General features: G+C 38.4%; 2 protein-coding genes across 2 annotated transcripts in view; one reads left to right on the top strand and one right to left on the bottom strand.

Moving 5' to 3' along the window:
* Positions 1–12,239, bottom strand: part of NUP155 (nucleoporin 155) — a 72,998-nt gene extending 60,759 nt beyond the window's left edge. The window contains exons 1-4 of the mRNA XM_015067613.3: positions 11,911–12,239; positions 8,916–9,053; positions 5,792–5,888; positions 2,940–3,010 (exon numbers count right to left, since the gene is read on the bottom strand). Coding sequence (XP_014923099.1) covers positions 2,940–3,010; positions 5,792–5,888; positions 8,916–9,053; positions 11,911–12,067 — 463 coding nt within the window. The 5' untranslated portion in view covers positions 12,068–12,239. The remainder of the gene's footprint in view (positions 1–2,939; positions 3,011–5,791; positions 5,889–8,915; positions 9,054–11,910) is intronic.
* An 8,490-nt stretch (positions 12,240–20,729) lies between these two features.
* WDR70 (WD repeat domain 70) overlaps positions 20,730–23,705 on the top strand; it is a 294,191-nt gene continuing 291,215 nt past the window's right edge. The window contains exons 1-3 of the mRNA XM_015067612.3: positions 20,730–20,887; positions 20,985–21,050; positions 23,076–23,159. Of these exons, the coding sequence (XP_014923098.3) occupies positions 20,863–20,887; positions 20,985–21,050; positions 23,076–23,159 (175 nt within the window). The 5' untranslated portion in view covers positions 20,730–20,862. The remainder of the gene's footprint in view (positions 20,888–20,984; positions 21,051–23,075; positions 23,160–23,705) is intronic.

Below are 23,705 nucleotides of genomic sequence, written 5' to 3'. Positions count from 1 at the left end.
CAACTCTTGCTTTTGACTCAGGTCATGATCCCAGGGTTGTGGGAATGATCCCCATATTGGGCTCGCACAAAGCATGGAGCCTGCTTAATATTCTCTCTCTCCCTCCCTCTCCACCTGCCCCTCCCCTGTCGCTTGCACACTCTCTAAATAAATAGACAGAACTGACTACATTTGAGGTAGGAGGTTTACTGTATTCGAAACACAAAGAAAGACCATTCCAAGAATAACTTCCAGGAAGGAGTTTACATATGATTTGACTTTGGTGGCAGTCCCACTGGGTCATACAGATGAGGTAAATTGACTCATAACCACTAATCACTCACAATCACTATAATGAATAATGTCCAAAAGCCATAAGCTCTTTCAGGTAAGTTACCTCCCACGAAGAGGAGATTGAAACTAGACAACTATGTGAATCTTTCAATACATGAGAAATGCTTCCCTGAACTCAAAAAATAACTAAACCTTGTCAATTTGTCTGTAGACAAAAACCTGCAAATGCTAAAAATCACTGAAGAATTCCTATGTTTTATTCCAACAATCATAAAATTGAAACATGTATTCATACTCTTCTTGCTTACACAGAATTCACCAATAAAGCAAACTCGTGCCAAAAAGCCTGACTTAGAAAACAATGACTTTAGGGGCGCCTGGGTGGCTCAGTCGGTTAAGTGTCCGACTTCGGCTCAGGTCATGATCTCTCAGTCCGTGAGTTCGAGCCCCGCGTTGGGCTCTGTGCTGACAGCTCAGAGCCTGGAGACTGTTTCAGATTCTGTTTCTCACTCTCTCTGACCCTCCCCTGTTCATGCTCTGTCTCTCCCTGTCTCAAAAATAAATGAAACATTAAAAAAAAAAAATAAAAAAAGAAAACAATGACTTTAACTTCAAAAATATTTTATTTTTTATTTATTTATTTATTTAGAGAGAGAGAGAGAGAAAGCATGTGTGCATGTGGGGAAGGGGGAGAGAGAGAGGGAGAGAATCCCAAGCAGGCTATGCACTGACAGCACAGAGCCTGACGAGGGGTTCAATCCCATAAACTGTGACATCATGACCTAAGCTGAAATCAAGAGTCGGACGCTTAACCAACTGAGTCACCCAGATGCCCCAAGAATAGTATTTTCTTGGAAAAAGCAAAGTAATATATGGACTTCGTCAGCTTTAACATTACATTCAAGAGTCAAAATTTTCAGTGCTTACTGATAGAAAAGCCAGAATTGTTTCATTATCAAAGATAACACCTTTGTTGCCGTATCAAAGACTATGCCATAATTTTAATTTTGCACTGAAGTTTACGTTTGAGTAGTACAAAATTTTAGTATTTACCTTAGACGGACAATTTATGTTTATTACAACAGAGGGCAGGGACAGTCATTGACTGTTATTATGAATAAACTTTTAAATGAAGAAAAGAGAGATACATACCTCAGGATTGAGAATACTTTGAGGTTCTATGTTAAGGAAATAAGTTTATAATATAATCACATAAACTGTTTAAGACTACATGTCTGTACCATGTGAATTATAACTTCAAAACAGTTGTGACCTCAAAATTTTATTCAGGCATTACAAACAATTTTGTCTACTATTTCCCATTGTAGTAAGATGTCTCATATATCAAAAAAAAAATCTATAATAAATTTAAATCAATCCATTATTTTGTCATTAGCTCTGATAAAAAATCTGTATAATGAAGTTGAAACTGTTAAATTAAACACCACTTCTCACTTCTTTAAGATTTATTCTGAATTCTCTTTTCATTTCCATTGGACATCAAGACTAAAAAAAAAAAAAATGCAGAGATGGGGCGCCTGCATGGCTGAGTCAGTTAAATGTTCAACTCTTGATTTCAGCTCAGGTCATGATCTCATGGTGGTGAGATCAAGCCCCTTGTGGGGCTCTGTGCTGGGTGCAGAGCCTGCTAAGAGTCTCTCTCTCCCTCTCCTTCTGCCCCTCCTCTGAGTGTGCTCTGGCAATCAGTCTCTCTCTCACTCTCAAGAAGGAAAAAAGACCCACAAAAAGAAAACAAACCAAAAACGCAGAGACAAAAATGGTTTTTAACATTAAATTTACTAACTGATGAAAAATGTATACTGCAAAAAACTTTAGGTAAATCATCAAAGAGTAACAAAAAATAAGCAAGATAAAATGCAGAAATTATAGTTTAACAATTTTATTAAAAAAATTTCTTTTAATTTTTTTTTAATGTTTACTTATTGTTGAAAGAGAGAGAGAGACAGACAGAGTGTGAGCCAGGAGAGGGCAGAGAGAAGAGACACAGAATCCAACGCAGGCTCCAGGCTCTGAGCTGTTAGCACAGAGCCCGATACGGGGCTCAAACCCACAAACCACGAGATCATGACCTGAGCTAAAGTCGGACACTTAACCAACGGAGCTACCCAGGCGTCCCTAAAAAATTTTTTTTAAGTTTATTTAGTTATTTTGAGAGAGAGACAGACAGACAGACAGACAGCAGGGGTGGGGCAGAGAGAGAGGGAGGGAAAATCTCAAGCAGACTCTGCATTACCAGCACGAAGCCAGATGCAGGGCTTAAACTCATGAACCATGAGATCATGACCTGAGCCAAAATCAAGAGTTGCATGCTCAACCAACTGAGCCACACAGGTTACCTCCCCTGTCCCCACAAAATTTTTTAAGTAAGCTCTACACCCAGGATGGGGCTTGAACTCATGACCCTGAGATCAAGAGTCACATGCTCTACCAACTGAGCCAGTTAGGTGCCCCAATTTAATAATTTTAAAGACAGACTCATTTCTACCATAAAGTGAGTAAACTATTAAATATTCCTAATCACTTTCTATGTTTCTACTTAGAATTCAGAACAAATATTTGATAAAAATTTCAGCTACTTAAAATGTGTTGTTACTCAGTTCTAAACCATTATATACAAACATTATCATTACATTTTTATTTCTTACCAGCTTTTGGTTTCACAAGCCCCACAGCAAGAATAGTCTCACTAAGTCCATCAAAATAGGCAAGGTCTCCTCTGTCAAACGGTAAAGAAAAACATGTTATACATACACAGAAAACAAAGTTTTATCCTAAAATATTCTTTAAGACTACAGGATGTAGTGAAAAATAAGCCAGCAAACAAAACTGTTTCAGTTCCAAGATTCAGGCACACAGGCCTGTCTAAAGCTAAGCATAAACCAGGCAAACAGAGACAGCTGCTCCCCATTCCAAACTTCTCCTCAGCCAGGTTGCAAATCTCAAGTAATAGCAGTTCTGTTGGGTTAAGACCCTCTCAGAACAGACTCACAGGGAAAGCCTATGGCTGAGGGTGGACAGAAACACTGAGAAAAAGTCTCTAGGAACCCAACCTACATTCTAAGTGCAAAGTAATTCTAAGGAATTTGAAACCTGTGGTCCACTGAGGGTAACCAGAGCAATAACAAAACCAAACTCAACTCAACTCTTGACTTGGAAAAAGTTAACTTTCCCTGAAATAAAGACCTACTTGATAGGCCCTAGCAAAAAAAGAGACATACCCATATCTTAGGATGGATAAACACTACTTACTGCAGTGTCCACTGTCCTACACATGGCATCTGGCTTAAAAATAAACACGAGACACAAAAAAGCACAGGAAAAAAAAGCCTGTCAAGAAACAAAGAAATCAACAGAAATGGACTCAGCTAGGAGACAGATGTCTGAACTATAAGACAGGAAATTTAAAATAAATGATTATCATATAGGTATTAATGAAAAAAGGGGACAATATAAATAAGCAAATAAGGAATTTCAGCAGAGAGATGAAAATTACAAGAAATAAGTGAAAATGTTAGAAATAAAAAGCACAGCACAGAGAAAGAACATCTTGTAAGAATTTTTTAAGTAGACTTGACATACTTAACAAAAGAATCCATGAACTTGAATTTGGGTCAACAGAAATTGTCCAAATTGAAACAAACAAAAAGAATGGAGAAACAAAAACAGGACAAAGTATCCAAAATCTGTTTTGAATAAAATCAAACACTCTAACGGAAGTGTAAAAATCTCAGAAGGGAGAGGAAGAGAATGGGGCAGAACAAATATTTGAAGATAATCACTGAAAAATTTCCAAAAATGAAAGACATCAAACCAAAGATCCAAGAAACTCAGAGAACACCAAGTAGGATAAATATGCCCGGGGGGGGTGGGGGGTGGGGGAGGGATATTCATATATATACATACACACACACACACACACACACACACACACACACACACATGATCCAGACCTTGAAGAAAATTTCTGGTTGTCCTGAAAAGAGCCAAGCAAACAGAAAGAAAACTCCTAAATGGCCACATATGTGGACCAGGTTTTCCCATTTCCCCATGCTGTGAAAACTGGCACAACCTCCAGAAACTAAGACCAATACTGGGGATGTTAGGTGTTTCAGAACAATGAATTGAACAAGATTACATTCCTATTATTCATGTGGTATTAGGATTTATAATAAAAAGCTAATGGAATAATTGAAATGAAACCTAACATTTTTGCAGAATTGAATTTGTGAACTAAAGATTTATATACCGAGGATTTGTGCCTTGATTTTTTTCAGTAAGCACACTGTTCAAATAATTTTTCTTTAAATAAGTTCTAGTTTGAACACGGTAAGGTTGGAGTGTATATTCCATGAGGACAGGAGCTACACTTACCACATTCAATATTGTTCCTAGCACAAAAGAGTGTCTGATACATAATAAACTCAACATTTTATTACATGGATACATTACATGTTGATGGAAATACAGAAATTTTCATTAAAGAGAAACCCTTTTTAAGGAAATTATCCTTACATTTGTCTATAACATAATTTTTTTTGTTTGTTTTTCTAAATAGATCCACACCTAAATGAAGTTGTTTTATTCCTTAGTATCAAAACGACTATGTTACAATAATAAAAGCAACTGAAGTTCAGGGTATATGAAGACAAATCACAACCATACATCACTGCTATTAGAACTATATAACAGTTCAACCATAAAAAATAGCTATGAAAAGTTCTAAATGAAAAAAAATCAGAGAACAAAAATATTTTTATTTAAGCTACAAGTTCTCATTTAGTATCACTTTAATTCAGTGATTGTGTGTGTGTGTGTGTGTGTGTGAGCGCGCACGCGTGTGTGCATTCCTAACAGGTGCTTTAATTACCCAAGGGCAAGAGAAACAACTACAAGGGCCTTCCTCTGGTTATCCCACTAATCCCCTAAAGACATTATGAGAGAGAAATGGTAGTAAGCCAAAATTTATCTTCAAAAAGCCAGAGTGAGATTACCAGATCAATAAACTATTTTAGCAAGAATGTCTTGAGCCATCACTCAGATTACTATATACACTCAAATTACACATGGCCAACCTCATGGAATAAAACTGTTTAGTCACTTCAATGAATTAAGAGCCTCCCAATTCATAAAAATGCATCAAAAATACAGGTCTTTAAAGATGTCAAACCATCTCTCAAAAAACTACTAACAGATTATCTTATTGGAAGATAAGAGCTTGGAAACTAGACCCCTGCTATTCAGAGTGGTACTTAGACTGGCAGCATCACTGGGAAGTTGTTACAAATGCAGACTCTCGAGGCTCACTCAGAAGTACTATAACAGTATCCGCACTTTTAACCTCATTCTCAGGTGATCAGTATGCATACTGAGAAGCACTGACCCAGATGTTAGCTGAATGAAAAATAAACCAGGCAGCTTCTGATGAGTAGAATACTAGCTGCCATTAAGATAATCTAACTTCTAATCATGCTAAAGCAAACCAGCATTAAATACATACCCATCTTCATAGTTCCACATGAATATGTCACTGTCAATTGTGAGCCAAGCTCTGCTGATAGGAGGGAACACACCCATCATGCAGTTACACTGCATATCTGAAGTAGTGTGGATGTAAGGCAAAAAGATTTCAATCTTCTCTTTCTTAAGCTTGTTTTGAAAGATTTTGATTTAAAATTTATGATTAAAAAATCATGATCTGTCCACTTTTTAATAGAAAAAGCAATAAAGGGTGCCTCGGTAGCTCAGTCCATTGTGTCTGACTTCAGCTCAGGTCATGATCTCAGGGTTCATGAATTCGAGCCCCACATCAGGCTCTGTGCTGACAGCTCAGAGCCTGGAGCCTGCTTTGGATTCTGTGTCTCCTTCTCTCTCTGCCCCTCCCCCACTCATGCTCTGTCTCTCAAAAATGAATAAACATTAAAAAAATTTTTAAAAAAGAAGAAAAAGCAAATAAAATATCTTGATTTCTAATGAGTTTAAAGACATAGTGTATGACAGAAATAAACCTGCAATTTACAATTCCTAAATAATGCCATTTGACCACTTAAAATGTATTTTAAAGGACAAATACAATGTTTTTACCATTATTAAAGATGAATATTGATCATGAATAACACCATTAAATTTTGACATGAAAAAACTGTTCTACTGGACCACTTTCTCCCAACTGCATAACAGCAAGAGTGATAAAAAAAAAAAAAAAAACAAACATAAGGCATGCTAAAGTTAGGCCAGGTGACAATTTGCAAGCTTCTTATATATAGTGCAATTGAAAAATAGACAAAGAATTATATTATGTAATCATAAGATGAAGAAAAAATTGTGAAATAAAATAATTTCTTAATTAAATGATAATTTTTTGCATGGTATTATCAGAAGATTAAAGAATATTAAGAAACTGGGGCGTCTGGGTGGCTTGGTCGGTTAAGCATCCGACTTCGGCTCAGGTCATGATCTCATGGTCTGTGAGTTCGAGCCCCGCGTCAGGCTCTGTGCTGACCGCTCAGAGCCTGGAGCCTGTTTCAGATTCTGTGTCTCCCTCTCTCACTGCCTCTCCCCCGTTCATGCTCTGTCTCTGTCTCAAAAATAAATAAACGTTTAAAAAAAATTAAAAAAAAAAAGAATATTAAGAAACTAAGAAAAGATAGAGTATGGGATAAGAAGTGTTGTATATTTAATAACGTTATTTTACAAAGTCTCAGAGAAATACTGAAAAGTTTAGGAAAAATATTAGATTCTACTAGTTTTTCTATTTATAACTATTTTCTTAATTTTCCATTTCCTTTATTTTTCTAAAGCAGACTGTACTGAAATTTGAAACACTTTTCCTTTAAATAGTTTAATATATTTTTAAAAGTCTCAGATTAAATTTTATTTTATTAAAAAAAAATTTTTTTAATGTTTTTATTTATTTTTGAGACAGAGAGAGACAGAGCATGAACGGGGGAGGGTCAGAGAGAGAGGGGGAGACACAGAATCGGAAGCAGGCTCCAGGCTCTGAGCTGTCAGCACAGAGCCTGACGCAGGGCTTGAACTCACGGACCATGAGATCATGACCTGAACTGAAGTCGGACGCTTAACCGACTGAGCCACCTAGGTGCCCCTCAGATTAAATTTTAGCGTATCATCTTAATGTCTATATTATGAGAGCTATTGATTGATACAGAAGCTTCCTAACAAATAACTATAAATCTTTTTTTTAATGTTTATTTAATTTTGAGAGAGAGAGAGAGAGAGAGAGAGAGAGAGAGAGAGAGAACACAGGAGTGGGGGAGTGGCAGACAGAGAGGAAGGTACAAAGCAGGCTCCAGGCTCTGAGCTGTCAGCACAGAGCCCGACGCATGGCTTGAACCCACTAACTATGAGATCATAACCTGAGCCAAAGTCGGCCCCCCAACCGACTGAGCTACCTAGGCGCCCTGCAAATAACTATAAATCTAATGCCTTTATAGGGTATGCCATACTTTAAAAGAATCAGATGAGATCTTTTTTTAGAGGGTAAGAAAACTCCTCTAGCAATTCAGTCTATGAAGATTCCATTAGTGTTTCATTCTTATTGTGATCCTTAGAAATGCAATCACTTATAATTTTAATTCTTTCTTAAGATTTTTTTTTTAAGTTTATCTTATTTATTTTGAGAGAGAAGGTGAGTGTGAGCAGGGTAGAGGCAGAGAGAGAGAAAGAGAGAGGAGAGAGAGAGAGGAGAGGGAGAGGGGGAGAGGGGGAGAGGGAAGGAGAGAGAGAGAGAGAATGAATCCCAAGCAGACTCCGTGCACTCAGCACTGCGCCTGATGCGGGGCTCCATCTCACAAACTACGAGATTATGACCTGAGCTGAAATCAACAGTCAGACGCTTAACCAACTGAGACACTCAGGTAGCACTAAACCTTAATTCTAAGATACCATTAAGTGCCAAACCATACCAAAAACTTTTGGGGATGGGCAAAAAGAAGCACATGGCAGTTTTTGTTTGTTTTTAAACATTTTTAGAACAACATCCCAGTTTTAAAGTGTTAAAATATGAGAAAAAATAAAAATGAAAATCAGGAGTCTTCAAGCTAAAATGGGGTAAAAAGGCTTCCTTGGATAGCACTTAACTGGAAAGTACTACCTTGCAATAATATCATTCAAAAATGCAGAATTCCTTGTAAATGATTCACTCTCTTCAATGTCCAAGAACAATTAAGATGTGATTCAATTTTCAACACTCAATTTTATATGATATTTTCTAGGCACATGGCAAACTACTGACATACTTAAAATGTTTTTTATTAAATTTTTTTTCAACGTTTTTTATTTATTTTGGGGACAGAGAGAGACAGAGCATGAACGGGGGAGGGGCAGAGAGAGAGGGAGACACAGAATCCGAAACAGGCTCTAGGCTCCGAGCCATCAGCCTAGAGCCTGACGCGGGGCTCGAACTCACGGACCGTGAGATCGTGACCTGGCTGAAGTCGGACGCTTAACCGACTGCGCCACCCAGGCGCCCCTTAAAATGTTTTTTAAATAAAAGTCTTAAATGAACTTACATACAACACACCAATTAAACACAAAGCAAGAATTAGAATAAGAATACTAATTTTTAAAAATTTTAGGGAGTTAAAAACAAGGTAAAAGGATACGTCCAAACTGTTCAACAAGTTCAGGTGGGAGAGGAACCCTTCGGATGGAACTGATCTCTGGAAGGTTGGGTACCGACAGCAAACCAGGTCCTTGTAGAGGATAATCCATATCTGACATGCCGGAAACAGTGGGATTATCTACAAGTAATAAAACAAAGCATTTATTAAAATAATATACTGAACATCAACTGGGCATATCGAAGCACTGCAAGCTACAAAAAAATTGTGTATCTGATAGTTATAAAGGTATAAAGAAGGGGCACCCGGGTGGCTCAGTCAGTTGAGCGTTTGACTTTGGTTCAGATCATGATCTCATGGTTCAAGGGTTTGAGCCCCGCATCGGGCTCTGTGCTGACAGCTCAGAGCCTGGAGCCTGCATCAGATTCTGTGTCTCCCTCTCTCTCTCTGCCTCTCCCCCACTCACACTCTCTCTCAAAAATAAATAAACATTAAAAAAATAGAAAATAAAGTAATTCTGACCCAATACAAAAGAGGCCTGAGAAAATCCAGTGTTAAAAGAGGGCTAATTACTGGTTTCAGCACTAACCAGACAGTTATCCTTCACAAAGACTTACTCTGTAAGTAAGGATATATTTAGTTCAATAATTTAGTTTCTTTCTATTATTTTACTAATCTGAAATGGGAAAATATTTATAAAACTACTTTGTGACTGTCAAATGAAACAACCATGAACAAAAAAAAAAATATTGATGGGGGAAATAGCTATTTCCTTTCCCACTTCAATATTAATAGATTAAAACAATCCTTGTGTTTTTATTTTTGTTAGACCACCCCTCCCACACCAATAAGATAAATACATATGATGCCACATAAGCAGTATTTTATTGGGGGAAACCACAGACTGCTCTATAAAGTGTTCTCACTTGGCAACCTTTCTCTTGCTTTAAGACACAGACAACTAAGGGCAGGAGTGGGCTGATCTATTTCCTATGTCTTGAACAGGGAGGTATTCTTTAGATCTCATGACCTTTTTATCCAGGCACCTTTCCAGGCTCTAAGTACAAAGATGTTGGGGAAAACTGACATATAAAAGAAATTCTAGGGGTACCTGGGTGGCTCAGTAGGTTAAGCATCTAGCTCTTGATTTTGGCACAGGTCATCTCACGATTGGTGAGCCTGACTTTAGGCTCCAAGGTGTCACCATGGATCCTGCTTGGGATTTTCTCTCTGTCCCTCCCCAGCCCACGCTCTCTCTTTCTCTCAAAATAAATAAATAAACAACAAAAAAAGAAATTCTAAATGTATTATGGAAATTTAAAATATATGAGAGAGAAAAATGCAATCATTTCCTATGTACCGATTGATTACCCAGCTTCAATATTACTAATAACATGTCCAATCAGGTTTCATTTATATCCCTAGCTACTCCTTTTCTAATGGATTTCTTTAATGCTTATTTTTGAAAGAAACTGAGAGACAGCACAAGCAAGAGAATGGCAGAGAGAGACAGAGACACAGAATCCGAAGCAGGGTCCAGGCTCTCAGCTGTCAGCACAAAGCCCAACGGCGGGGAGCTCACAAACCATGAGATCATGACATGATTTGAAGTCGGACGCTTAACCAACTGAGCCACCCAGGTGCCCCTCTAATGAATTTTTTTGAAGGAAATCCCAGACATCCCATTTAATCTTAAAACATACTAATTTTAACAGGATATTGCTAAGTGGAAATGTTAAATATTAACAGGACATGATAAATGGCAGTGGGAACACAAAGGATGGAATTAATAACTCAAGTGAGGATGTGAATGGTTAAGAAACCCCTCACAAAGGAAGTGATACTTAACGAACTTTGGAGGAATGTCAAGCAAAGAAGAAAATTCCAGATGCGAAGTAAATGATGACATAAAAGCATCCTGAAGAAAGGGCTTCTTATGAAAAACATGTTAAATTCTGTGTGACTGGAACAAAGCTGAGAAGATTAGGTTGAAGAGGTATGTGTAAAGGTGGATAGAATCGATTGGGGTCAGATAAGAGTACTCGAATGTATCCACTGTTTTTATATCTTGGTTTTCAAACCTGAGGAGGTCAAAGAGAGTAATGCTCTTCAAGATGAGTGTTGCTAATAGGCCACTCAGTTCTTAGAAGACAAGCTCACCAGTAAGTAGCAGTCAGGAACAGTACTAAATTTGTTCTGTTTCTATCTTTTCTCTGACTACAAGCCTACTCAACGATTTTTATAAATTGTCAGAAGTGTCGTTTAGGTTTCCATTGCACAGACTGTCCTTGTTATTTTACCTTGGTTATTGCTTACCCCAAATCTTGTCTCTATCTTACTTACACTTCTCTGCTTTTCTCCCATATCCGTCTCAAAAAGGGGTCACTTTTTTTTTTAGCAACTTATGTAATTCTATATGCCTTGAGGAGCCTAGTCATAATTTAAAATCATTAAAATGTTTTCCAGTCACCTCTCTTTTGTTGACACATACACTGCCTTACCCTCCCTGTCCATCATCACTGCTAATATCCCCATTCTCTTCCTTTATTCCAGCGGTAGTTCTTTTTAACAACCTTCATATTAAGACTTTATATTACACTAACTCTACACGTAATAAAGAATATCTTTGAGAAAGATGGTAAATTTTCAAATTAATTTCATTTGCTCGTCTGATTTACTCTAATGTTAATAGGAGGAATTAACAAGAATGAGACTTAGATCAGGTGATCCTACTCATCTGGCCTCTGTGATGAACACTTGGAGGCAGTGAGCAGCTCATTAAGGTTGGGGTCTTTCCCTCTGCTTCAAATGGTAGAGTGCTCGTCACTCCTACCCTCTCAAATATCGGCAGTGAAGTGAGGAAGAAAATAAACTGAAAACAGGCTCTTTTTGCTCTTCAAAATGTAGCGAACAGGGCCCCAAATCTCAAAACGTCTTCGCCGAGTCCACCCTAGGGATAAGGACCTAGTTAGGAATTCAGGCGAGAGTCCTTTCGGCTGAGAAAGCAGTTACCAACAAATGGGCACTGATCACTCACTTGGGGCAGACACCATGAGAAGCTCGGAAAGGTCCGGGTACATGCGGTCTTCTTGCAACTGACGGTCGATGAGCCGCCCTGCATTTTCCAGAGCTTCCTGCAGGGCTGAGGCCGACGTGGAGGCCGGCATCGCCGAGCCTAGTAAAGAAGACGGCATGTCGAAGTTCGGAGACACCAGCGTCCGGAAATAGTCAAGAACCAAGGAGAAAGGAAAGAAAACCCAAGACCCTAACTCAGACCCGCAGCTTAGGGCGCGCGCGCCAAACGAGCGCCTCGGCGCCTCTGCATGACGCACTTCCGGTTCGTCGGGAGGGGAATTTGAAGGCCGTGTTTTGCAGACTCCGAGAGGAAGAAGTTGAAAGGGCTGGACGTTAGAGGCGGAGCGAGTGGGGGGTGGGGTGGAGCGGGCACTTCCCTGGGCGTCGCTGGAGGTTTGGCAGGTTGGGGAGTAGGAAGTTCGTCTAGGTTGTATGGGGAAGGAAGGAAAGGAGGGGAAAGGGAAAGGGCTGGGAAAGGACAGGGCTAGGAGGGGTGGGGAGGGGGAAGGGAGCGGGTATCGGGTAAGTGGGAGCTGGGTAGTGCGTGGCAGCACAGACTGCTTCGGCTCGGGTGGGTATCGCGAGCCGTCGATCTTTATATCTCGAGGTTCCCGGGTTGGAATCCTTCAACTGCAACTGCTTATGAGTTTGCACGTCAATTTCTTTGGTACTCCAAATAACTTCTGTTGTGAGAGTGGATAGGAGTTGGTAGGAGTTCACATGGGAACCAAAATTCCGCTATATATCTTACAGGCTTCAGTGTAAATTCTTTTCTGGTCGGCTCAGTCATCAATCAGAGCATGCAACTCTTGATGTCTGGATCCTGAGTTCAAGCCCCACTTTGTGCCTGGAACCTACTTAAAAAAAAAATTCATCAGGCTTTTCTATTTGTGTGTGGTTACCATTACTATAAAGAATTGTAGGGCCTCCTGGGTGGCTCAGTCATTAAGCATCTGACTCTTGATTTTCCCTCAGGTCATGATCTCACACTTTGTGAGTTGGAGCCCTGCTTCCAGCTCTGCTTGGGATTGTTCACCTCTCTCTTTGTCCCTCCCCGACTTGTGTCTCCCCACCGCCCCCACCGTCAACAACAACAAAACTTTAAGAATTGTCTGTTTACTGTTCCATGCAGGGGGTGGCTGCCTTCCTTTATTATTACAGAGATGAAGAAGAGTGTTCTAATTCATCGTTTGATCCCCCAGCACAAATTAGAGGGACTGGTATAAAGTAAGCCACCTAATAGATCTCCAAGTACTATAAAAATTGAATTTATAATTTGTGTCACCCACTGTGCCTGGTGCTGGGAATATCACACTGACACATTCCTGTCCTTGAGGTGCATGATTCATGCAGGGACACACAAAGTAAAGCAGTAAAGTGTATCACTCTAATTTTTTATGAGGTGTGTATTAACTGCAGAAGAATAAGAAATGAGCAAGGAGAGATAGACTTCATTTCATACAGAAGGCAACTTGAGTGGTCAAATCAAAGTACTCATTCAAAAAGCAATCCTTATTTGGAAACAGTAGCTGTCCTCATTTAGTCCTTATTTAGAACCACACTTAAGTAAGCTTCATCCAGTTATATTCTTCATAGTCTAGCTAGTCAGTGAATGCATTACTCCTTATTGACTAGCTAAACTGAAAGAGGACTTCAGCTACCTTCATTTTGATCTCAAACTTTCTAATTGATTAAGTTCATCTTTCCAGCGTATCTCTTAAGTCAGGCAAAAGATCCTGCTGGCAAACCATCCTGTGATGGGAACTGAAACTACCCCCTCAAGCAATAAGGACTGTCCTGAGCCAGCAAGACCCCATCTGTATTTGACCCCCGAGATAATGGTTGACCTGACCTTTGCTACCCACTTGCACATACTTACTGACCTTTGTCTCACATTTTACTTACATGAACCTAAGAAGTAATTTTCAGCACTTTGGAGATAGTCTTTGAGATGCTAGTCTGCTGTCTTCCGGGTGTTGGCCTTACTGACATACATTCCTTTCTTGTTTTACCCTTGCTGGTCTCTCTGCCTTTGGATTTTGTCAGTGGCAAGTGGCCGAACCTCCTGTGTTTGGGATCCCTTGAGCCAGATGCTCTTGTGCCTGTGTGTCCAGGATACGAAACTATGGCCTTTGCTAAACTATAATCTTTTGCTACTTGAATTATTTTTTATTCCCTCAAATAAGGGGTTGACTACATTTCTGAATGTTAAAATCTCTATAACATTACAGATCTATAAGTATAATTTTATACCTCATAGTAAATATACCAGGAAAAAATAGGTTTGTATTGTTCGTGGATAAACAGGCAGATGGGTCTCCAGCTATCGATTTTCTTATTTGGTAGACCATAGATTGAAAACTGATGGTCTGGTACAGTGTTTGTTTGTTTTTAATTTGAGATAAAATACACGATTGAGAGTTTCCAATTCCACAAATTGGATGATCTGGCAATATTAGGCTAATATTCCTGCACTGCAAGGCTCCCGGGTGTCTCACTTGGTTGAGCGTCCAACTCTTGATTTCAGCTCAAATCATGACCCTAGGGTTGTGGAATCAAGACTATTGAGAATCTTAATAATTATTAAGGATTACGAAGAGTTTTTGTTCGTGTGGGTTATATTTGGTAATAGTTGCTACACGTCTCCTAAAAATTAGAAATTTAAAAAGTCATTTAAAAGAATGAGCCTAAAAAAATAAATAAAAGTATAAGCCTAATCCATTTTAATATAAATGATACATACTTCATGAAAAATCACCATATTTCTAAAACTAAAATATTAGGGGCACCTGGGTGGCTCAGTCAGTTCAGCGTCAAACTTCTGCTCAGGTCATGATCTCACAGTTTGTGAGTTCGAGCCCCACTCGGGCTCTGTGCTGACAGCTCGGAACCTGGAGCCTGTTTCGGATTCTGTGTCTCCCTCTCTCTCTGCTCCTCCCCTGCTTGTGCTCTGTCTCTCTCTCTCTCTCTCTCAAAAATAAACACTAAAAAATTAAAAAAAAAATAAAACTATTAGAAGAATGGCATTATTTTACATTTTTGCAAATCTCTTAAATGTCTGGCTTAAGAAGATAAGTTAACTAGATTTTCATATCTGCATCTGCCATCAATATGTTGTGATATGTTGTTTACTTGAAGTATATGAAGAAAAGCAGGCCTCACACAGTTATGTAGTGGGAAAATAAGAGGTCTTTTAATAACTTCTTAGATGTGAAAGTTCTTCTTTGATAGTATACACGAACTTGACAAGTGGTACAGTTTCTTAAAGGTTAGTTATGATGTGGAATTTGAAACCATCAGTGATTTTTTTTTTTGAAATTTGTTAAGAACCACTTGTCTAGCTTGTATTTTGAATGGACCTATCCATGCATGATTCTGAAACATTATATGTTGGTCATTTGGGAAATACTGGTTCTCTAAGTAACGCAGAACTTCCAAATGTTGACCTATTTCATTAACCAATAGAAAAAAATGATGGTGTTAATCTATCTTAATAAAAAAAATCTTATAAGTATTGGGGAGTTGTTAAGCTTATGCTAGTTGATACAATCTTTTTTTCCAACCTTGATACAATCTTGATGAATTTTTCAAGATTCTTCTCTTAAGTGCTCTAATTTTCATTAGTAACAAGTACAATGAGTTGTCTTCCTCAAAGTGACACTCATTTCATTCATTTTTGTTTAAAATAGGTATATAACAGTGAGGAATACAAGAACTACTACGACAATTTGCTTGTCACTGCCTTGACTTATGCTGAGGTACTGGCAATTTTACCCACTGTTGCTTCTGCATCATCAGTGCAAATGTCAATAGGGTGAAAAAGGCAAATGATGTCTTAGTATTATGAAAATAACTTTGATCTCATGAACACCTTTAAAGGAACCTGCAGAATACACTTTGAGAACTACTACTCAAGTAGCTCTGTATTTAAGTAGATTATCTAGTCCCATGAGGCACTTAGGGTTTTTAAAAATATCCTCATTAGAATGGAAATTCCATGAGGGCAGAGACTATACTTTATGTCTGCACTACTCTCACTAGTATCTGGCACTTAATAATGGCCAGCATTTGGGGCGCCTGGGTAGCTCAGTTGGTTGAGTACCGGACTTCAGCTCAGGTCATGATCTTGCAGTTCGTGGGTTTGTCGTGCTCTGTGCTGACAGCTCAGAGCCTGGAAGCTGCTTCAGATGCTGTGTCTCCCTTTCTCTCTGCCCCTCTCCGGCTTGCACTCTGTCTCCCTCTCTCTCAAAAATAAATAAAACATTAAAAAATTTTTTAAAAATGGCCAACGTTTATTGGGTGTGCAATACATGCCAGGCACTATTCTAATTGCTTTTTGAAAATTAACTCATTCAATCATCAGAAAAATCTACGAGGTGATAGGTGCTATCCTTATATTATCCACTTAACTGGTGAACTATTTAAAGCACAGAGAGACGAAGTAAATCATCAAAATTACATTACTAGAATCAGGATTTGAGCTGAGACATTCTAGTTCTGGAACTCATTTGCTTAATGCTATGCTATCCTGCCTCTCAAATATTTGATTCATAAATTATTTTACTTTGCGCCAAGAAAATCAAAGTTACTCTGGCACACTTATCACTTTTATTATGAAGACGTTTCATGCAGGCAAAGCCAGAAAAAAAAAAAAAAACAGCTTAGTGCAGAAGTCTCCGGTAGTGCAATTATTGTTTCTTTTTTTTATCACAATAAATTTTTGTGATTTTTCTGTAATGATCATGATTATCTACTTCTACTGGTTGTTGATATATATCTTCCATTTTTCTTTTTTTTTCTCCAGCACTTTGTAGTTTAAAATGTTATATATCTACAATGGAATGTTCTCAACAAATGGTGCTGAAACTATTAGACACCCATATGCAAAAAAAAATGAATCTAGACACAGACATTATACCTGTCACAAAAATTAACTCAAAATGGATCATTGGCCTAAATGTAAAACACTAAGCTATAAAACTACTAGAAGATAACATAGAAGAAAATGTATGTAACTTCGGATAAGGCAATGACTTTTTAGATACAATGCCAGTGACATGACCCATGAAAGAAATAATGATAAACCGCCCTTCATTAAAATTAAAAACTTGGGTGCTCTGGGTGGCTCAGTCGGTTGAGCTGTTGAGCATCTGACTTCAGCTTAGGTCATGACCTTGCGATTCATGAGTTCAAGCCCCACGTAGGGCTTTGTGCTGACAGCCCAGAGCCCCGAGATTGCTTCAGATTCTGTGTCTCCCTCTCTCTCTGCTCCTCCCCTACTTGTGCTCTGTCTCTGTCTCTCTCAAAAATAAAAACATTAAATTTTTTTTTTAAATTAAAAAATTTTGCTCTGCAAAAGACAACATCGAGAATGAGAAGACAAGACACGGACTGGGAGAAGATATTTGCAAAAGACATCTGATAAAGGATTGTAATCCAAAGATACAAAGAACTCTTAAAAAGTCAATAATAAGAAAACAATCTGACTAAAAAATGGGCTAAAGACTTTAAGACACCTCACCAAAGATATACAGATAGCAGTTAAGCATATAAAAAGATGCTCCACATCATGTCATCCAGAAAACGCAAATCAAAACAATAAGATACCACTAGGTACCTATTAGAGGGGACAACATCTTTAAACACTGACATACCAAATGCTGGTGAAGATGTGGCAGAATAGGACCTCTCATTCATTGCTAGTGAAAATGTAAAGTGGCACAGCCACTTTGGAAGACAGTTTGGCAGTTTCTTACAAAACTAAACATATTTTTACTATATTACTCAGAAATCCTGGTCCTTGCTATTTACCTAAAGAAATTGAAAACTGTCCACACAAAACCTGCACATGATGTTTATAGCAGATTTATTCATAATTGCCAAAACTTAGAGGCAACCAAGATGTCCTTCAGTAGGTGAAATAGGATAAGTAAATGGTAGTATATCCAGACAATGGAATATTAAACAGTACTCAAAAGAAATGAGTTATTAAGTCATGAAAAGACATGGAGGAAACTTAAATGTATATCACTAAGTGAGAGAAGCCAATCTGAAAAAAGCTATATACTGTACGATTCCAAGTATATGTCATTCTAGAAAAGGTAAAATTATGGAGACAGTAAAAATGCCAGTGGTTGGTAGGGGTTGGAGGAGGGAGAGGAGGGTTGAATAAGCACATCATAATGTTGATACCATAATGATGATTACACATCATTATACATTTGTCATAAACCATAGAATGTACAGCACCATGAGTGAACCCTATGTAAACTATGGACTGTGGTGATCATGATGTGTTAGTGTAGGTTCATCAACTATAAAATGTGTACCACCAGGTGGGGGATATTGATAATGGGGAAAGCTATGCATGTGTAAGGGCAAGGGGACGTGTGGGAAATCTCTGTAACTTCCCTTCGATTTTATTTTGTGGACCTTAAACTGCTCTAAAAAATTAAAGTCTTAATAAAAAGAAAAAAAATTATATATTTTCTCAAGTTCTCATCTATAAATCCTTGACTACCAAGGAGCTGAAATAGCTAGTTATAAGCTTGGGCAATGGTTTTCTTAATGAGTTGTATTCATAAAGTTCTATTTTACGACCTAAGGCCTGCTTATTTGTACTCAGAGAAGAGACAGTGGCATTAATATCACTTTGTTAAAGGCATAATCAACTGGCTGTATTGATTGGAGTTCACATTGGCTTTTGACTTTAGAGGTTGAGTAATCTCTTAGGATTAAACCAAACGTTGTTGTCCCAAGCTATAAAACATCCTTCATAAAAGAGGAGTAACTTTTGTCTTCACAACTACTTTTTTTCTCTTATTCATTCATTTTTTTCTTTCATTAAACATTTTTTAAGTTTATTTTTATTTATTTTGAAAGAGAGATAGAGAGCAAGCGGGGGAGGGCAGAGAGAGAGGGAAACAGAATCCTAAGCAGGTGCTGTGGTGCTAGGGCAACGCCCAACACGGGGTTCTAACTTACAAACTGGGAGATCATGACCTGAGCTGAAACCAAGAGTCAGATGCTTAACCAACTGAGCCACCAAGGCACCACATTTTTTTCCCATTTATTTGCTAAAAACTGAGTGACCATCTAGTCATCATGCTATTAAAGAAGAGTACTAGATTACATGATAGTTAGAGGGGTCTAATTTACTTGGAGGTCTATAAAGGCCTGTAAATGCTTAGAAGAGCACTGAAGTTTAATTTGAGTTTGAAGAATAAGTAGAATTCAATGAAGGGTATAGGGATTGGTGAAGAGTCAGAGTTTTCAGGTCATGATGTTCTGAAGCTGTTTAGAGAAGACAGGTACAGCGGAAAATAGAAAAAATGAGGTTCAAAAAGCTTTGGGGGACATGTTGGTAATTTTGCATTTTATTTTAAGAGCAATGGAAATGATATTAGACTTGATAATTATCATTTAGTGGGTACAGCTAAAGCATAATTTGAAATAGGAGACTAAGGTAATAGTGGGGCCAATGACTAATTCTATAAAAATATTTTTATTCAGCAACACTTATTAGGACTATACATGGTTTTGCTAGAATTCAGAAGTATATAGTTAAATAATATACCATTAGTTTGAACTTCAGATAAGGAGTTATGTTGTGAAGGAATTAAAACCAATATGAAGTGAAAATATAGTAAGTATGTGAATCAAGTGCTTTGGGAATGCTTGCTGTGAGCTGGGAAACTCTATAACCAATCATGCCTAACAGAGGGAGGCTTGGGCTAAGACTATGAGCCTTAGAGCATTTTTTGACAACTCTTACAGCAACTCAAGTCTTTTTGGCTTCCATGTGCTTGTTGGTCATGTAGTAAATACACATTTTTTAATTAAAATATACCTAAAATGTGGAGAGTTGTGAGGGTTTCCTCATAGAGAAGGACAAAACACAAAGAAAGGGAGTATATTGGCTTTTCTTTAGAGTTCTGTGAGGATTGTGTCATCTTGGCAGTAAATGCACCTTGAAAAATAAAGGATGCTCACAAAAATAGTATGAGATCTTGCCATTTGCGACAATATGGATGGACCTAGAGGGTATTATACTAAGAGAAATAAGACAAAGAAAGACAAACATCATATGATTTTACTCATATATAGAATCTAAGAAATGAACAAACACATGAGCAAAATGCAGAAACAGACTCATATATGCAATGAACAAACTGATGGTTGTCAGAGGGAAGGAGGTTGGGCAAAAGAGGGGAAAGGGTGTGTGAGACAGAGGCTTCCACTTATGGAATGAATGAATAGGTCATGGAGACAAGAGGCACAGCAAAGGGAATCTAATCAATGGTGTTGTAATAGTGTTGTATGGTGACAGATGGTAGCTACACTTGTGGGCACAATATACAGATTAGTTGAATCACTATGCTGTATGTCTGAAACTATTGTAACTTTGTGTGTCCACTATACTTGAATAAAAAATATGAAACAAAACAAAACACCTCTCCAGGTGTTTTGCATACTAATATGCAGCCAAGATTGAGAAATAAAGTCTGAGGGCTTCCACAAGTAAACCACAAGGTTTACTTGTTCCTTGAAAGACCTGTGGACTCATTCTTTCTCTATCTTTTCTAGATGCTTAGTATACCAATAATATATAGTCATTGAATAAAATCTACAAAATACAAAAAAAAAAAAAAAGAAAAGAAAGGGTGTTGACAAAACTAGGTGATGTTCCCAGCCAGTGGGCGGAGTTAGCAGGTAGTCTCTGCGGTGCTTATGCCCCGCCAGCCCGCTAGGGCGGCGCAGCTCCGGGGGCCGCGATCCCTTCGCGGAAGGTGACGCTCTTGGTCCTGGAGGCGGCGCAGTACCTGAAAGGCGATAGTTCCTGCTGGTTTTGCCGGGAGTCTTTCGCAGCTGCTTGTTCTGTGGCTGTGGCTCGTTCTGCGGCAGGCGGCCGGCCATGGAACGCCCGGGGCCCAGTGAAGGTGGGTTCCGTGGGGCGATCCTAGGCAGGGTGGGTAGGGCCAGCGGGTGCCGGCGTCGCCGCACTAACGAGGTCTCCTCCTTCTCCTCTTGCCCCAGTGACAGGCTCAGACGCGTCGGGACCGGATCCGCAGCTGGCGGTCACCATGGGCTTCACCGGGTTCGGTAAGTGACTGCCTTACGCTTAGCTCCGTCTCCTTTTTTTTTGCACAGGTTTTAAGAACCGCAGGTTGAGAGGGGAGACCCAGCTGTCACCTCTGTTCCGCACCCTCCGCTGTGCCAAGTCCTAGTTACTTTAACTCTAGTGTGTACACCTTGCAATTTCTGGGTATTCTCCATCCATTTTCCAATTCTTGCCTGTCTGTTGGGACCAGCTCAGGTGACACGAGTGGAAAGCCTTGTAAGAGAGAAAGGTAGCTTTGTGACTGACCCACGTGGTGGACGGTATTGGTTGGTGGAGGGAGTTGTCTTTTTGTGTCCAGAGACTGAGAGCTAACCATTGACCGTGGTCTGTAACGAGATGGCCTTTCTGGTAACAGGTGAGCCGTTAAGTGATATTATAACGGTTATTAAATCCTTTTTGACTCAAGCTTTTCTTCCCCGGCATCGTTACTTCAATCTCTCTGTGAAGCCGTGTTATGAGATAAAGAAAAACATTTCAAACAGAGATGTAGTCATCTGTTGAAAACATTACTGTAAGAAAGCGACGTAAATTGTTTTTCCATTTCTTTTGGGTTTTGGACAGAACAGATATCAGGCTAATGTGTCCAGGTCTCTTGTTGGTGTTCATTTACCCATCTATTATGGTAATGTCTTATGCCACATTTTTACTTCTAGGTAGTTGTTTTTGCAAAAATACTGCATACTTATGTATTATTACAGTACTTTGTTTCAGTTCTTTAGCTTCTTCTCTGATGTCAAAAGTAACATATATTAATAGCAGGAAATCTGAAGAACACAAAAGATGAGAAAGAAGAAAGTAAAGCCATTAATAATCTCGTGATCTAGAAATCAAGACCTAGAACTTCGTTTTCCAGTTTTCCCTGTTGTGTATTTATCAAGAAACTTAAGATCATATGTGTGTACAAGTTTATATTACTCTTAATTATATGCTTTATTTAATTCGTAATACTCTAAGGATTTTCCCATGTTATAAAATGCTCTTTCAAAATGGCTGAATAGTAGTCCATTTAATATAAATGCGTAGTTTGTAATATTTTAAACTTTCTCCTACATAGTTTATAATTCTAATTTTTTTCAGTAATACTAAAGTTAATATTTTTATAAATAACTTTCATGTCTTGTAAAAGGAACTTTTGTGTGTTTTCATAGGGTAGTTTTCTAAAGAATGGACTATAATAAAACATATAAATATTAAAAAGTAACCAAAAATTTGGGTATATGTCTTCTAAACTGATACATTTTTGTCATAATGCCCTTCAGAAAGTTTGTTTCAATTTATACAAAAGTCAGTATCACGTAAGAATGACATTTTTACCATATTCTTATTAACATGGAGTAGACATTACTATAAAAAAACACGACGAAAACAAATATATTGCTTCCAAACTCATTCAGGTTGTTGTGAGAATTTGATTTCCTGTGGTTTTAGGGTTGAGGCCCCAGTTTCCTTAGTGGCTGTCAGGTGGGAGTCTCTTAGCTCCTTAAGGTACCTGAATTACTTGTCATCTTGCTGCCTTGATCTTAAAATGAAGTAGTGTTTCCAGTCCTTCTCACACTGTATCTCCCTGACTTCTGCTGTATCTGTTCTGCATCTTTGCTTGCAAGGGCTTCTGTGATTTAGATTAAGACAATCTTCTGTTTTAAACCAGGATAATCTATTTTAAAGTCCATAACCTTAATTACATCTACAAAGTCCCTTTTGCTGTGTAATATAACATATTCACAGGTTCCCGAGATTAGGGTGTGAACATTCTCCGTTCTGCCTATGACAGCAGTGTTAGGTTTAAGGGTAGAGTCCAGGGGATTAGAGGAGGATGGGAAAGTTGGCTGGTTAATGATGAGACTGTCAATAAAAATTCCCTGAAATAAACTCGTTCTTCTTAGATACTTATCTTGTAGCCATGCTATAAATGAAACAGACTAAATGGTTATAAGTATTTATTGAGTACCTAAAGTTTGCCCAGCTTAGTGCAAGAAGATCACAGTCTGCTACTTATTTCTGTTTAGGAAAAAAAGCTCGAACATTTGATTTGGAAGCAATGTTTGAACAAACACGAAGAACGGCTGTGGAGAGAAGTCGGAAAACACTGGGTAAGAAGTACAGTTATGTCCTTTTCTATTGGTTTAAATCCTGTACACGCTTTAAACAAGTATATCGACAGTTATAGAAGACTGAGAAAGGGGTGCCTGGGTGGCTCAGTCGGTTGAGTATCCAAGACTCTTGATTTGGACTCAGGTCATGATCCAGGGTTGTGGGATCCAGCCCTCTGTCTGGCTACGTGCTGAGCGTGGAGTCTGCTTAAGATTCTCTCTCTCTCCCTCGGCCCCGCTCCTGTGCGCTTTCTTTCTAAAAAAACAGAAAAAAAAAATTCAAAATTGTTAAAAGACCACATGTGTTCATTCCTTTGGAAGCAGAGGTTATTATTTTTATTTTAACGTAAAAAGTTGCATCTAAGTAGGATAAGAAAGCCTGGATGCTAAAATCTTTTTGAAGTGTGTGCTATGAGCAAGCAAGGATTCTAAATTAATTTGTAAGTATCAGAATAGCAGTTTCTTTATTGCCTCTCCTTTCACCTTTATCTGATTTTCATTTCATTTTTTTCTTTTCCTGCTTACAGCGGAACCAGTATTTGGAAG

This window comes from Acinonyx jubatus, chromosome A1 (genome assembly GCF_027475565.1).
Source record: "Acinonyx jubatus isolate Ajub_Pintada_27869175 chromosome A1, VMU_Ajub_asm_v1.0, whole genome shotgun sequence".
Taxonomy (NCBI): domain Eukaryota; kingdom Metazoa; phylum Chordata; class Mammalia; order Carnivora; family Felidae; genus Acinonyx; species Acinonyx jubatus.
This window is presented reverse-complemented; position numbering and strand designations above follow the sequence as displayed.